Below are 16,039 nucleotides of genomic sequence, written 5' to 3'. Positions count from 1 at the left end.
CCAACATCTCAATTTCCCTCTGCCCCCTTTTTATATATCCTTATGTGCTTGGCAGAGTTCATGACAGAACCTCTTTCCAGCTGTAGACCAGCCAAAAGCCTTTTCTAAAGTTCCTACTAATTTGGATTAAACTGACTGGTTAAAAGCTTCACACACAAATTCTGCCAGGAAATGTTATGAGGTCCCTTGACATTTAATTCTACAAACAGTCTTATCTTTTGGCATACAATAAACTAATAAAAATATGTTTTTTTAGTCTTGCCTTTGTTAGCATGTTTTCTTAGTTTTGAAGAAATGGATCAAGAGCCTGGACACAGTCAAACCTTGTTTTTGCCGATGATTGGTTTTCTGAACCCAGGAGAGGCTGTTTAATGATTCTAATAAGTTCCTCTTCAGTAAAGAAGGGTATGGATGGTATGGTGTACTAATCTCAAATTATTTCCATCCTTTATGCTAATAACAGGTCTTACATGTTTTTGTTTTGTTTTTCCCTCCTCAAATTACACATCCTCCTGGTATGTTAGCTTCCTATACACGAATGCATGAGTTATTTATGCGGCATGTTATATGAGAAAAATACAGTACATATTTTTTGTTGCGTGTAAGTGGGGTTAGACTGATTCAGGACAACTCATACTATAAACCAGGGGATGTCAGTATACTGGAAGCTGGGACTAGATCTTGAAACCTTTCAAGTTGATATGTATATTCTTTGATGTCATTCTCAACAATAAGGAGGTACAATCCTTGTCCTCAATGAGTTTGCAGTCTAGGGGCCATCAAGAGGAGTGGAAAACAGATTCTCCTCAGTGGCTATGGAGCTGGCTAACTCAGGGCAACTTTATTGTATACAATAAATCACTGGTCCTGTGCCATCTTCATGATCATCAGTTTATTTAAGTCTATTATTTTGGCTATAGTGTTAATCCATCTTCTTGAGGATTTCCCTGATTTTCGATGACTCCCTACCAAAAATGCTTGCTATCTTTGGTAATAAGTAGGCTGAAGTCACCATCCCTGTTTCTAAGAAAGAAGTAAAACTCATTGGAATCAAGTCAATTTTGACTCACTGACTATAGCACAGAGTTGAAACGCTCCATAGCGTTTTCAAGCCTTTGATCTTTGAGGGAGTAGACTGCCACATTTTTTCCTTACACAGAGCATCTGGTGGGGTTCAGACAGCTGACCTTTCAGGTAGCAATCACAGTGCCACCAGGGCAGTTAAAACACAGTGTGATTGATCTTTCCAGATGGTACACCTGGAAGAGGAGGAACCTGATTTTCTGTAAGAACGCCAGTGGAGGAGGATTGTGTCAAAGAGGACTTCCAAGAGAGGGTAGTGTTTAAGAAAGAATCCTGAACGAATGCTAGAAGTTGTTAGAAGAGGTTGAGTGGCAAGAGCATAGAGGATTCAGGCACAGGGAATAGCATGTAGAAAACCTCATTTGTTAATAATTCAAGTAGTTCATATGCTCGCAACTAAGTCAGCTAAAGGAGCATTACACCTTTCTATGGAGTGTCTATTTGATCTTGAGAGAAATGACTCCATGATATTGAAGCGGTTGTATTCTGGAAGGTGGTGGTTGTTGTTGTTATGTGCCATCAAGTCGCTTGTGACACATAGCGACCCTATGCACAAGAGCTCTAAATGCTCTTCTTTCCTGTGCCAACCTAGCCATCTCAAACACACTTATTCCCACTGTTCCAGTCACAGAATCGATCCATCTCATTGAAGGTCTTCCTCTCCTGCGCTGTCCCTCCACTCTGCCAAACATGATGTCCCTCTCCAAGGACCAGTCCTTCCTTGCAACATGCCCAAAATATGTCAGATGAAGCTTCAGAATCCTTCACTCCAAGGAGCATTCTGGCTTTACCCTCTCGAGGACAAACCTGTTTGTTCTCCTAGCAGTCCATGGTATATTCAACACTCTTCTCCAGCACCACAGCTCAAAGGCATCAATTCTCTTTCTATCAACCCTATTCACTGTCCAGCTCTCTGATGCATAGCATGTAATTGCGAAGACTGTAGCCCGGATCAGGCACACCTTAGTCTCCAGCCTGATGTTGTTGCTCTTGGAAGGTGGGTTCTCGTTTTAGTTGAGGGTGGGGTGTGGACTGCTTGGTTGTTTCTTACTGCATTCACATTGTGTGTGAGCTGTTTGGATTTGCTGACTTTGGCCAACAATGAGCTGGAAGCCTCTTATTTAGAGTTAATCAGGACCTGGTGGGCACACCTTTGTATTTAAAAGTAGGTTGGGCCCTCGGGACGTCCTTAGGCTTGGTGTCAATTGTGTTTCAGAAGAATATTCTAAGTGGTACAGTGCAAATCTGTCAATTTGCTGTACTGAGGTAGCTAGGCGTTGCTGTGATGCTGAACACAGTGCTACTGGTGTGTCAAATGCCATAATGATTACCCTTGGTCAACAGTGTTTGATGGAGCTGCCATATTAAGACAGTCTTGGAAGCTGGAGTGGCATCCACTTCTTAAACAACAAAAGCTTTCCTAATGCCTTTGGAAACTGTATGAACTTAGAGAAAATACTATAGTTATAGAACAGGGTTCAGGTCTTTTGTTCATAGGGTAGCCATGAATAGAGTTTGACTTCTTGATGATAGCACTTAACAACAACAACAACAACATGGTGAGAACAGGGATTCACAGGAAGTTCTTACAATGGTGGCCTGGGGTTGAGCCGCTTTACTTCCTTGATGAACAGTCTTTTAGAAAGGGGATTTTTAGTTTTAGAGTCTAATTCTTCATTGGTTCTGGATTTTATGTAATGACTTCTGAGTTAGGCCTGTGGTGAAATAAAGGAAAACCATCAGCTGTGTTTAAAAGGCCAGCGAGAGGAGAATCACCTGCTCACGGCTGTCTGAAGGAAAGCATCACCATCTTGGCACCTCAGTTTCTCTGTTTGTAAAGCCCTCTTAGGTTCTTGTTTTTACTGTGGAAGAGATTTCGCAGATAAATGCAGCAGAAACCTTCCTGACCTTGACTGACAGATAATTGCTTCAGAGCCAAGAAAGTCTCAAGTTGGCCTCTTGCAAGGAGAGGGATTACTTTTATTGATTTCACTCTTCACACAGTGCTGATGGCGTAGGCCTGCAGAAGAGCAAGCTGATGAAAACAAAGATTGCAGGCTGCCAGCGTGTGTTTGCCCTTATCTCCAAGGACAAACACAGTGTCTCAAGGAGCTGCTTCTCTACTCTAAGACAAATGAGCTGTTGAAGTGTGGTGATTTTGAAAGTTTAGCAATATACGCAAAGCAATTTACTGAACAACCTCAAGGAATCTGCCACAAGTTAAAAAACCAAAACTTTATGACTCAAACACGGTCGCCTGTTCCAGAATTTTGCCTTGAGGTCTGTGTCCTGTCTTTTAAGGTAGAATTATTTCAGGGGAGAAAAGATGGGGGAGGAAATGCTCAGAGATTTGCTCATTTCTCTTTTCTATCTCATTGAAAGAGCTTGCTAAGAGTGTCCGGCTTTTATCAGAGTCATCAGATTTCCGTGACTTTTTTTAAAAGAGGTGAAGCTTGTTCCAGGTTGGAAAGGATGACTGAGGACCATACTCTGATAGATTCCAAAAGTCTCTATGGAAACAGTAAGCTTAGCTCATCTTTAAGAAAAAAAAAAACACAAAAAACAAACAAACCACAACAAAAACCTTTTTTTTTTTTAGTTCCATATTTCTCCCAACTCTATCCAGGATCTTTCATTATCATTCCTTCTAAAGTAGTTAGCAATGGGTAGCAGGTCACCATTTAGTTAGTTCTTCTGATCTGGCCTTGTAGAAGATGAGCTTTGTTCAGTCTGTTAGTCTTTTGAACTGTTGTTTATATCTTTCTTCTATCTTCTTTGACCTGGATAGGAAGAGACCAATGGTTGCACCTTAGATGGCTACCTACAAACTTTTTTTGTTTTAAATTTATTATATAATTACATTTCCTAATCTGGTTTCAGAAACAAATATATAATATTATGGGTTCTGTTACAAGGTCCACTGCTATTTATTTTATTAAACTTTTATTAAAAGTGAGGGTTCCTTTCCCCCACCCCTTTTTTTCTTGTTTGAAAAAGTATTTTTGGAGAGAAATGAAAAATTAAGCACTATTGGCTCAGAAGCACTGTAACTCATTTATACTCTGCAGTTAACATTGAACCTGCCTCTGATTGGATGTGCTCATTGCCTGCGTGGTATTTTAGTTACATTTAGGTTGTAACAGCCCCTTTTTTATGCATTTGCCTTGATGCCTGATTTTTCTTTTAGGATTACTTTTTTTTCCCTCTCTTTTAGATTTTAATGAAAGTACCTGCAAACTTTTAAGATCCTGGCCACTACTCAACAAAGTAGGGTATGAAACATTGTGTCTCAGTGGAATACTATGCAGCACGTAGGAGCAATGATTCTGTAAATAACTACCTAACTAGGGAGGGACTGGAGAGCATTATGCTAAATGAACTAACTCAGTCCTTTAAGGACAAATACTATGTAAGACAATTATTGTAGAATGAACGTGTAGGAGGATCTGAGGAGGTGGCAGAAGGGTGAGGATAGGTGGGGGTGAGGTGGGTAATCATAGTCTTATACTTTGATGGGTGGATAAAGGAACTGTTATTTAACTTGACCTTGTTGGTATTCCCCAAGATGATGATCCTAAGACCCCAGGACTAAAAACTCATTCCCTCAAGGGGTTTGGTTATGACTAAGAAGCTTTGATGATTAAGAAGCTTTTTGATGTAGCTTTTCCCTTGTGACCTTGGCTATATATATATGGATATATTTACAGCACATACTAATAAGAATGTAGAAATATCATCTACCAAACCTACATATGGTTATGCATGTGTAGGGGATACTTGTCCTTTTCATTGTCCATATCTGTTCAATCTACCTGTTTGCCTACTTGTAGACCAATGTTTATTATTGTTGATACTGTAGGATTATGTATGTATTAATATTTGCTTTTATTGACAGTATTTCATTAGCATCTCTCCATCTTTCCTTTGTTTAATACTATCACCTAATCATCTCTTTAGTGTTTATTTTGTTCCCTGTCACTCCTCTTAATGTTGTGTGCTTTTGAGTTGGAACTGACCCGTAGCTGACCCTCCAGTGGGTTTTCAGAGGCAGTTAATTGCATAGAAGAAGATTTCCCATCCTTCTCACACAGAGCAGTTGGTGGATCCAAACCATGTGCCTTTGGGATTGCAGCACAACCCGTAACTGATATCTATTAAAAGGTTGCCATCTAGTTAGTTTTTATGGTCCATGCTAGAGGAAGATGAGGTGTGTGTGGTTCGTTAGTCCTTTGTACTTATTTTTTTCTGTATGTCTTTGCCTTTCTTCATCCTCCTTTGTTCCAGACAGGGAGAGCCAATAGTTGCACATTAGTGTCTATTACATAGTTAGAACACACTGGTAGTGTAGTGTGTAGTATGTCAGACTGTCAACCAAAAGGTCTCCCTGAGTCTTTTGGATTTTCCACATGTAGGATCATGTTGCTGTTGTTCATTGCCGTCAAGTCGAGCACGATTCATAGCAACCCTATGAAAAAACGGCCTGAAGCCTTTCTGTAACTATCATCATTTGTAGTTTCCAGAGGCATGTTGTTTAGGAAGTGGATGATACCATCTGTAAATAGAATTTTCCTTTCTCTTTACCAGCTTGCATGCCTTTCATTTTATGTTCTTGTCTTATTGGATTTTTAATATGATATTGTATATGAGTGATGAAAAAGGATATTCTATCTGATTCTTCTCCCCAAGGACAATTTCCCTCCATTAAGACTAATATTTGTTGGTTTTGTATATATGTTCTTAATTATGTTGAGGAATTTCCCTTCTAGTCCTTCTATTTGTTGAGCATTTTTATTAGGAAAAGGTGTTGATTATTGTCAAATACTTTTTTTTTTGTTAATTGATATTATCATACAGTTCTTTTCCTTTGTATTATTGATGTGGATTACACTGATAGTTTTTTTTTTTGTTGAACCACCCTTGCATACCTGGCATGAATCCCACTTAATATTAAAAACATCATGTTAAACTCTCTTAGGTTGTGTGGTGTCAGAAACCTTAAAAATTGGTTTTTAACATTGTGTTAGCTCCCCCATTGAGGAAATGGTCTCCAGCTACCTTAACTATGGACACATGATCTTGCAAATCATCAATAGCTGTGGGACCAATATAAAAGAGCACTTTGCACACTTTGATAGACAGATGTGGAGAGAGGGTAAAGAGATTGTGGTAGTGCTGTGGAGGAACTAAAGCAAAGTGTAACCAGAGGAATCTTGGAGATGGAGTCATGGTTAAACATTTTGCTTGCTGGATGATTCCATGAAAAGCTGACTTGTAGCTGCTCTGAGATGAAGTTTGCTGGACTAATGGAGAAAACCAGAGGTTTATTTGTGCTGCTGACTCGAACCTAGACTTTCACTTATTGACTGAGAAGCTGTCTGAACTAATTGAGAAATTGTTTCTCGCTGTTAGTGTAGCTTAGGATTTCTGTACTAAAGTTGGACTTGCATTGTATAATATTCTTTGCCTCATCCCACCCCCCCACTCCCCAACTTATTTCCCTAATAAACCACACAACTGTGAGTTAAGTCTGTGAATCAGTTTGCAATGGACACTGGACCAAATGATGCATAAAAATAGGTGCAGAAGTGTGTGTGGGTGACATGTCAGACCACATAGCTATTTGTTTAGTATCATAAATGTTAGTGAAGGAGATAGTCTCTCTCCAGGAAGTGTGTAGAAGTCATACTCAACTACCCCTAAGTCGTATTTGTTCTTTTTACAGATTTGATTTTAATAAAAATTTTGTATCTATGTTGTGGTGCTGGAGAAGAGTATTGGGGGTATCATGGACTACTAGGAAAACAAAGAGATGCATCCTGGGGAGGGTTAAACTGGGTGGCTCCTTGGAGGCAAGGATTCTGAAGCTCCGTCTGACACACTTTGAACATGTTGTAAGGAGAGACCTGTCCTTGGGGAGGGACATCATGCTTGGGAGGGTGGAGGGACGGCGCAGGAGGAGAAGGCCCTCTATGAGGTGGATTGACAGTGACTGTGGTAATCAGGATGAGTGTGTCGGAGACGGTGCAGTTGGCACAGGACAGAGCAGAGTTGTTGTACAAAGGGCCGCAATGAGTCTCAAGTGACTCATAGCACATAACAACACAAAAACAACATGTTCATGAGAGATATTGGTGCATAATTTTCTTATTTTGTAGTGTCTTTGCCAGGTTTTGATATGGATATTATGCGTGTTTCAGATCGAGTGTGAGAGTAGTCCATCTCTTTCTATATTTTATGAGTTTGAGTAGAATTGCTGTCAGCTTCTTTTTGAATGTTTGGCAGAACTCACTAGTGAAACAATCTGGTCTGGGACTTTTTCAGCTGGAAGTTTTTTTGTTACTTGTTCAATTTCTTTTGTGGCGACTCTCTTCAAATTTTCAATCTAGCATAGGTAGGCAGTGTGTTTCTAAAAAAAATCCATTTCTGCTAGATTTTTCAATTTATTGTAGGGTTTTTTAAAAAATAGAATTATATTACCCTTTTTATTTAAGTTCGTTCTATTGCAACATCTGTACATTAGATTCTTTTTAATGTTTTTTTCTATCTTCTTTTCCTTTGTTATGTTTGCTAGTAGCTGGTTAATTTTATTAATCCTTTAAAGAACTAATTTTTAGTCCTCTCTATTGTTTTTCTGTTTTCTTTTTCATTTATATTCTAATCCTTATTATTTCTTCTGGAGGATTTATTTGCTGTTCATTTTCTAATTTTTAGAGATACCATGTTAAGGTGTTGATTTTAGTAGCTGTTTCTTCTTTTTTTTGATGTGTGTGCTTTGGTGGCCTAGTGGTGAAAATTGTGCTGCAACTCCAAAGGAAACAATTTGTATCCACCAGTTGCTTTTTGGGAGGATGGGTAATCTCCTTCCTTGGGGTTTACTGCATCTGAAAACCCACTGGTGGATCAGGTATGACTTGGTTTCAACTTAATGACACTCAACATCATTGTTGTTTATTTCCCTCTGAGCTCTGCTTTTGCTGTGTCTCAAAGATTTTGATATACTGTATTTTCATTATAATTTGTTTCAGGTTTTTAAATTTCATTTTTACTTTCAGCATGGAATGTTTTAAGCAGGAAGTTACTTTTCATACCCTTGATTTTTTTTTTCACTGTAAGTGTTCCCATTGTTGATGTCTACTTTCAGTCATTGTTATCTGAGAAGGTGATTTGTAGTATTTAAACATTTTGAGTTTTTTAAAGAAAATTAATTTATTGACATTTTCTTATTGCTTGTTCTAGAAATTATCCCATATGTGCTGGAGAATGTATCCTGTGAGCTTGTTGGGAGGAATGTTTTATATATGTGTATGATCTCAATTTGGTTAATTATATATGTTAATCTTCTGAATCTTCTGTTTGATTTTTTTGTTTGTTGTTTTTTTTTTAGTGACCTACTTTTTTTTTTTTAAATCATAGAGGAAAGCACAAGTGCAATCCCCTACTACCACAAATTATGCAGTTGAGTTTTTCACATTTGGGAAAATCACAGGTGCCAATACTTCTGGAGGGACATGGATAAGCCTCACCCTGGGAAAACCACCTTCATGATCATGGTATCCCCCCTGCCAGGTAAGTAGAGTTCTTCTGAATCTTTGTTGATGTTGTAGCCTTCTTTGTAGTTGTTGTAGCCTTCATCAGCAGTCCTGTATTGAAGTCTCCTATTATTATGAGCTCTTGTGAACTAATAAGGAGTTGTGCTACTAACCTAAAGACATGTGTGTGATTGTGTGATTTGAAGTTAAGTGTTTCCTCTTAGATGTTGTGGTAGTGTTGTCTTTGTTTTATTTTCTTTTGATATCTCTGATTGCTCCTACAATTGAGGTGTATGTGCAATTCTCTTTTCAGTTTTCATGTTCAATCCCCTGGTTGAAGAGAAATACCACTCCCTAGGTGAGTATAGGGAATAGAGAGGTAGAACTTACCTTTCTTGCCACCAGTCAGCCTTTGGTGTGGAGACCATCACAGTTCAGGGTTCCTATGCTGATCAGAAAGACGCTTACGAAAGTTCAAGGTGGCAGCACTATGTCAGGTCCATTCACAATACCATGCTTTGTCTCCTTATTCAATGTAATTCATTCCATTTCTTCTTTCAGTTGCCCTTTGAGCTATTTTTAATTTTTTTCCCCTTCTAAACTTAGAGTTTATCATCTGTATCTGTTTTCTGGTGTCTCGATTGTAGAAGATCTGGGCTGCTGGCTGCCTACTCTGCCACCTTGCTGGACTCTGTGTCAATGTTCTGTAACCTTTTAACAAGCTGAAATGAAGAAAGAATGAAGAATAATGTGCACTTCAAAAGGCCACAATGGCACCCTCGGGGCCCTGACTGTCACCAGTCATTGCTCTCTAACTACAACCATCTCTACCTTCCTGCTTTTTCTTCAACATTTTATATTATGCCTGCTACCAACCACTGTTGGTATGAGATCTATGGACTCAAAGATAGAGAAATCTGTGTCTTAGTCTAAGAAATTCTACATACCCTTTACTTAACTGATTCTTGTTTAAAATCCCGCTTCATTCTGAGTCTCAAGCTCTCATGCTTTAACCCCCCCAATAAAACATACTACTTTATCATTTTCAAAACCATGTTCTCTGAAAGAGGTGCTAACTGAGGTCAGGGATGGTGGGAAAGGCAGGATAGGGAGGTGGAGTCAATCTTAAAAGAGTTTGAAAAATTTTATCCTTTATTTTACTGGCTAAATAATTATTTTTATGTTCATATTCCCTCTATAAATTTCTACAGCCATATTTCTTATGCTTCCTCACTGTTTTATAAAGTTCCACAATCCTTAAAAATTTTAATTAAAAACTTTGAATAGGCAATAAATTGACAAAGTTTAAAATTCACAACATTTTAAAAGATTATACCCACTGAAATATTTTTCTTATTCTTCTAGTGACTCTCAGCCCTTTTCTCTGTTCTGAAGATAATCATGGTCTATATTTGAGCTCAGGACCAAACATTCAGATTAGACTTAACTAGGAAGCCACAGACCAACAGATCAATAGATCTGAATTATTCGTTCTGTTGTTCATAGGGTCTCTATGAGTCATACTCAACCTGAAGATACCTAACAACAACAATGAAGATATAATTGCAACACCCATGTAGAATGGTGACAAGGACAAAAGACTAGGAACCCTACTATGCCAACTATTAATTAATTAATCAAAGATTAACAACATTTTCTTAGTTATCTATATTGTTATCAGTATCTATTGTGTTGATGCACATGAATGCTTTTTTAATATAAATTTTTATTTTATATTGGTTTGATTATAAAGTTGTACACATTGTTTTTCACACTTGATCTTTCCCATTTTCTTTACCCACCCTTCTCTCTACCAATAAACTTGTGCAATCTTATGATGACCTCTAATTGTATATGGATCTTCATACATATTTTATTAGTTATCCTTCTATTTGTACAGCAATGGTCTTGTTGTTATTGCTATGTGCCGTTGAGTTGCCTGTGACTCATTGTAACCCTGAGTACAACAGCCCTAAACCCTGCTCTATCCTATGCCAATCTTATTGTCTCTGACACACCTATCTCCACTGACCCAGTCACTGAATGAATCCATCTCATTGAGGGTCTTCCTCTCTTGTTCTGTCCCTCCCATCCTTCCAAGCATCACATCCCTCCCCAAGGACTGGTCCTGCCTTGCAACCTGTCCAAATTATGCCAGACGAATCTTCAAAATCCTTGCCTCCAACAAGCAGCCTGGTCTCACCCTCTCTAGGATGAACTTGTTTGTTCTAGCAGTCCATGGTATATTTTGTACTATTCTCCAGCACCACAGCTCAAAGGCATCAATCTTCCTTCCATTATCGCTAGTCATTGCCCAGCTTTCTGATGCATAGTAAGTAATTGCAAAGACCATGGCCTGGATCAGGCACACTTTGGTCTCCAGAGTGACATCTTTGCTCTTCAGTACTTTGGAGAGGTCTCTCACAGTAGACTTTTCCAGTGCAATTTATCTTTTCATTTCCTGGCTGTTGGTACCAAGAGTGTTGATTGCAAACTTAAGCTGTTAATAATCTCAATCCCTTTGCCATCTGTCATGATGCTGTCAGTTGGCCCAGTGGTGAGAATCTTGAAGTTAAGCTTCAATCCATATTGAAGGCTGTAGTCCTTGACTATCTGCAACAATGACTTCAGAGCCTCTTCAGTTTCAGCAAGCAGATTGTTGATGAGTTTACATAACGCAGATTGTTGATAAGTCTTTCCAATCCTAATGCCACATTTCTCCTTACAGAGCCCAGCCTCCCAGATACAGTATTTATCCTTATGGGACTGAGTTTGTTTCCAGTCGCTCCCAAGTTATGTAGTAATTTTTAAAACATTGCTTCTGCATTCTGTGTAGTATTCCATCGTGTGAATGTACCATAATTTCTCAATCTATTTGATTGCGGTTGGACATTTGAGACATATCCATGTTCTTGTGATGGTAAATAATGTTGCTATGAACATTGGTGTACAAATCTGTTTGTATCTCATTTCTAATTTTTTCAGCAGTGGAATAGCTGGGTCATATGGAATTTCTATGTTCAGCTTTTTGAGGAAATACCAAACTGCCTTTCAGAGTGGTTATACAATTTTACAATCCCACCAACAGTTTCTAAGAGTTCCTATCTCTCCATGTCCTCTCCAACATTTATTACTTGCCATTCTATTAAACTTTGTCACTGCTACTGGTGTGAGATGGTATCTTATTGTGGTTTTGATTTGTATCTTTCTTATTGCCAGTGATTTTGAGCATATGAATGCTTTTTAAAAAGGATTTTAATTAATAAAGGTTACATGGACCAAAGGGAGGAAAAAACAACACAGAGCCTAAGCCTAAATCCATGAGGCATCTTTATGGAAAGGAGTTGTATCTTCCAGGATGTGACTCAAGAAAGCCTTTCATTTGATTTCAAAGTTCCCAATAGTGAGATATGGAGAGGCAAATGGGCACCATAAAGGAAAGATAAAAGGTGTATTTCTTTCCTGTCAGTTTTCAACTCCTGTCTTCACTTAGCCTCTCCCAGGTGCATACCGAAGCAAAGAATGTGCTCCTTTTGTAGCTGCCTGATCCACCACTTTTGGGGTCAGCTGAGGCTATTTCCTGGACTGCTTTAATCCTTTATACTATAAACAGTGATCTTCAATCATATGCAGTTGTGGTCAAGGAAGCTTTTTCAAATATTTGAGAGAAAATACATACTTTAGTGGCGCAAATAGTTTGCATTTATCCACTAACATAAAGATTTGGGGCTTGAACTCACTTAGTGTTATTGACAAGAAAGGGCAGCGAATCTGCTGCTGTAAAGTTAAAGTCATTAAACCTTATGGAGTAATTCTACTCTGTAGCACATGGGGTTGCTGTGAGTTGGGATCTACTTGATGATAATAAGTTTCTGTTGTTTGTTGTTTGGGTCTGGGCTATTACTTCAAGACTGATGTTATCATTCTCACTGAGGCAAGTCTTGCCATTCACTTCAGCAGAAGTTATACTTTAGGAAGGAATGCAGACTCCAGTGTGTAGTTAAACTTGCACGTGTGAAAGGGAACTGGCCTGATAGCCCAGGGCTGGAGCCCTTGTTTATCACACAAGATAGGAAGAGCTGAGATATGGTGGGCTTTCATTTGTGCGTGCCAGCACCTGACCCTGGAAGAGCCCTGTCTAGTGCAGATAGGAGCACTGGTCTGGCCCATTGAGTTTGCTGTGGTGCCTAATAGAGGGCCCTGAAGTAATTGTGGAAGGGACAGAATCCTTCCTCTCAAGGAACTCTCATGCACTTTTAGCAAAGTGATCCTAGGCTCACATGCTTTGTAGGATCTTTTTTTAAAAGAAGAGACAACTATTTCTTTTTAGAGACTTAGAGTGATAAGAATGTGCCCTGCAGTCCTGAAGCCACGTGTTCCAATTCTCCAGCTGCTCTGTGGAAGAAGGATGGGCATTCTTCTCCAGTGTGATGACTGGCCTCTGAAAACCTACTGGAGGCTCAGCTGTGAGTTGGTTCTGACTCAGTTACACACAACAACATCGTAAACTTGTTTGAAGCATTGTTTTTTCCCTTGCAGGGCAGCCTAAACAAAGCCAGTGGATTCCTGGAGAATGTCAAAGTTTGGTTCTTTTTTTCTCCCTAGCTCTTTTCCTTTAATCCTTTGCCAAGAAGTAAATAATATTCTGCAGGTGAATATCTGATGATGTCCATTCATCTTAACTTTATAATCCTGGGAGCAGATTATGTTTAAACAGATTTTGTGCATCAGGGAAAAGTCAGTAAATTTTTTTTTCTAAGAATCTGTTATTGAATTTTATTGGGTGTCTAGATAGAGACTCTGATTCTCTTCACTGTCCTAAGGGGATCTGTAGAAAAGCTTGGAAAGCTATACTGATTGGAAAGGTTAGTGATTGTTGATCAGTGTTGAGCACAAAACAGAACTCTGAACACAACAATTCTAGAAGAAATCATATTGATCAATGAACGGAAACAAACTCAGTTAAGCAAATTGCTTAAAATTTGTTGACACCAAGAGCTTTGTAATGCATTTGGTAACAGTTGAAATAGCTAAGATGCTTTTGCTCAGAAATCAACTGTTCTTTAGTAAAACAGAAAATGTGTTACCTGCACCATCATCTTCAGTCAGTCAAACCCACCACAGAGATATGGAGTGGTTATATCATTTCAATATTGGTGGAATTAAGCAGTCTAGGTCAAGACCTACTGGCCTAAGAGATTACCTCCTTACCGCTTTTGGTTGTCTTTAAAGTCTTTCTTCTGCAGGACTAAGGGCCTTAGAAAGGCAGCTCTATCTCTCTAGCAGCATATCAAAGGCTGGACGCAATATCCATGGCAAAGTTGGGTGGCTTTTGTTCTTGTTTTGTAACCTCAGACCAATGTAAGAGCCTGCCTTGGGTCCTATGGCGCTCTTACATATTCCTGGGGTAGAGCCTCAAAGTTTTGCTCCTTTAATGAATACCACACTTTCTTCCTATTGGTGGCTAAGGATGGGACAGGTAACTGCTCTATTGTAAAATTGGTTATAGTTTATCACTAAGTCAGATCTGACCCATAGCTGACCCTCCAGCAGGTTTTCATAGGCAGTTAATCACATGGGAGGAGATTGCCCATCCTTCTCCTCGAACCGCATGCTTTCAGTATTGCAGTGCAGCTTCTTGCCACTAGGCCACCAGAACTCTCTGTAAATTGGTTAGTTAGTATATTTTTATAACTTTCTCTTCACTTCTAAGACATTCATTTCAGAAAGATCCCAGAGATGGAGAAAGCCAAGAATAAATTCCACTATTTAGGGTGTTCATCTTTACTCTTCCATTGTATTTTGGGTCTGAATTCACCTGGTTAATGTGTCCATGGCAGATTTCAACAAGAAAATGAGAATGTGAATACTGGAAAATGCAGGTAACATGTAGAAGGCAAGGACTAGGATGGGGCCATTCACTGAACAACTTACATGCATGTGTTTTAGGTACTGTCAAATGGACTACAACTTATAGCTGCCCTATGAACAATTGATTGAAGTCCCCCTTGACCCTGCACCATCCTCAGAATCTCTGCCAAACTCCACACCATTGTTGCAGATTCTGTATAAATCTATCTCATCAAGGATTGTCCTCTCTTTGATTTACCCTCCACTTTTCCAAGCTTGAAGTCTTTTTTCCACCCCCAGCACTAGCTCCTCCTGAAAACATGCTCAAAAGATATAAGATGAAATTTACATCTTTCACGTATTCTAAGACATACTTGTTCAGTCTTTTGAAAGTTCATGATATGTTCAATGCATTTCCGCAACACCACAACTCAAAAAACCAAATTCTTTGGACTTCCTTAGTCATTGTTTAATGTCTACTGAGGAGGACGTGAAGCTCTACATTACGCAGATGACACAACCTTACTTGCTGAAACTGAAGAAGACCTGAAGAGCTTGCTGCTGAAGGTCAAGGACTGTGGTTTTCAATATGGATTGAAGCTCGCCATCAGGAAGACAAAGATTCTCACCACTGGGCCAACTGGCAGGACCATGATAGATGGAGAAGAAATTGAGGTTGTTGATGATTATAGTTTGCTAAGCTTCACAATCAACACTCTTGGCACCAGTATTCAGGAAATCAAAGACAAATTGCACTAAGAAAAATCTCCTGTCAGGAAACTTTCCAGAGTACTGAGAAGCAACGAAGTCAGTCTAGAGACTAAGGTGTTCCTGATCCAAGCCATGATCTTAGAAATTACTTGCTATGCATCAGAGAGCTGGACAATGATTAAGGATGACAGAAGAAAAATCAATGCCTTTGAGTTGTAGTGCTGGAGAAGAGTCTTGAACATAATATGGACCACCAAGAAAACAAATAGAAGTCTTAGAGAGGGTGAAACCAAGTTTCTTCCTTGGAGGCTAAGATTTTGAATCTCTATCTCACATATTTTGGGCATGTGGTCAGAAAGGTTCATTCCTTGGAGAAGTACATCATGCTTGAAAGGGTGGAGAGACAGTGCAGGAGAGGAAGACCGCAGATGAGATGGATTGATCCAGTAACTGGGACAGAGGGGGTAGGTGTGTCAGAGGCAGTGAGACTGACCCAGAACAGGGCAGGCTTCAAAGCTGTTGTACATAGGGTTTCTATGAGTCGCAGGCAACTGGACTGCACATAACACCACCACCAACACAGTATAAACATTTAACAGACAGTACATTAAATGCTTTTTAAAGCAATGTTTAATAATATTATAATTCTATGGGCTAGAGATTATTATATCAATTTTACAACAAGGAACCTGAAATTCATGTATGTGGTTGTTGTTATATATGCCATCAAGTCACCTGTAACTCAACAGCTCTGAACTCTGCCCTGTCCTGAACCAGTCTCTTTGACTCTGACATACCTACTCCCATTGTCCAGTTACTGTATCAATCTATCTCATTTGAGGTCTTCCTCTCCTGCACTGTCCCTC

The 16,039-nt window shown here is 39.1% G+C and overlaps 1 protein-coding gene across 1 annotated transcript in view; it reads left to right on the top strand.

Moving 5' to 3' along the window:
* The window catches only part of TRMT11 (tRNA methyltransferase 11 homolog (S. cerevisiae)), a 95,928-nt gene extending 86,744 nt beyond the window's left edge, over positions 1–9,184 (top strand). The window contains 4 exon segments of the mRNA XM_006879139.1: positions 4,298–4,355; positions 8,570–8,649; positions 8,926–8,970; positions 9,174–9,184. Coding sequence (XP_006879201.1) covers positions 4,298–4,355; positions 8,570–8,649; positions 8,926–8,970; positions 9,174–9,184 — 194 coding nt within the window.
* The last annotated feature ends 6,855 nt before the right edge of the window (positions 9,185–16,039 follow it).

The sequence above is a fragment of the Elephantulus edwardii genome, unplaced genomic scaffold, assembly GCF_000299155.1.
Source record: "Elephantulus edwardii isolate Elephantulus edwardi_28Jun2011 unplaced genomic scaffold, EleEdw1.0 scaffold00002, whole genome shotgun sequence".
NCBI lineage: Eukaryota > Metazoa > Chordata > Mammalia > Macroscelidea > Macroscelididae > Elephantulus > Elephantulus edwardii.
This window is presented reverse-complemented; position numbering and strand designations above follow the sequence as displayed.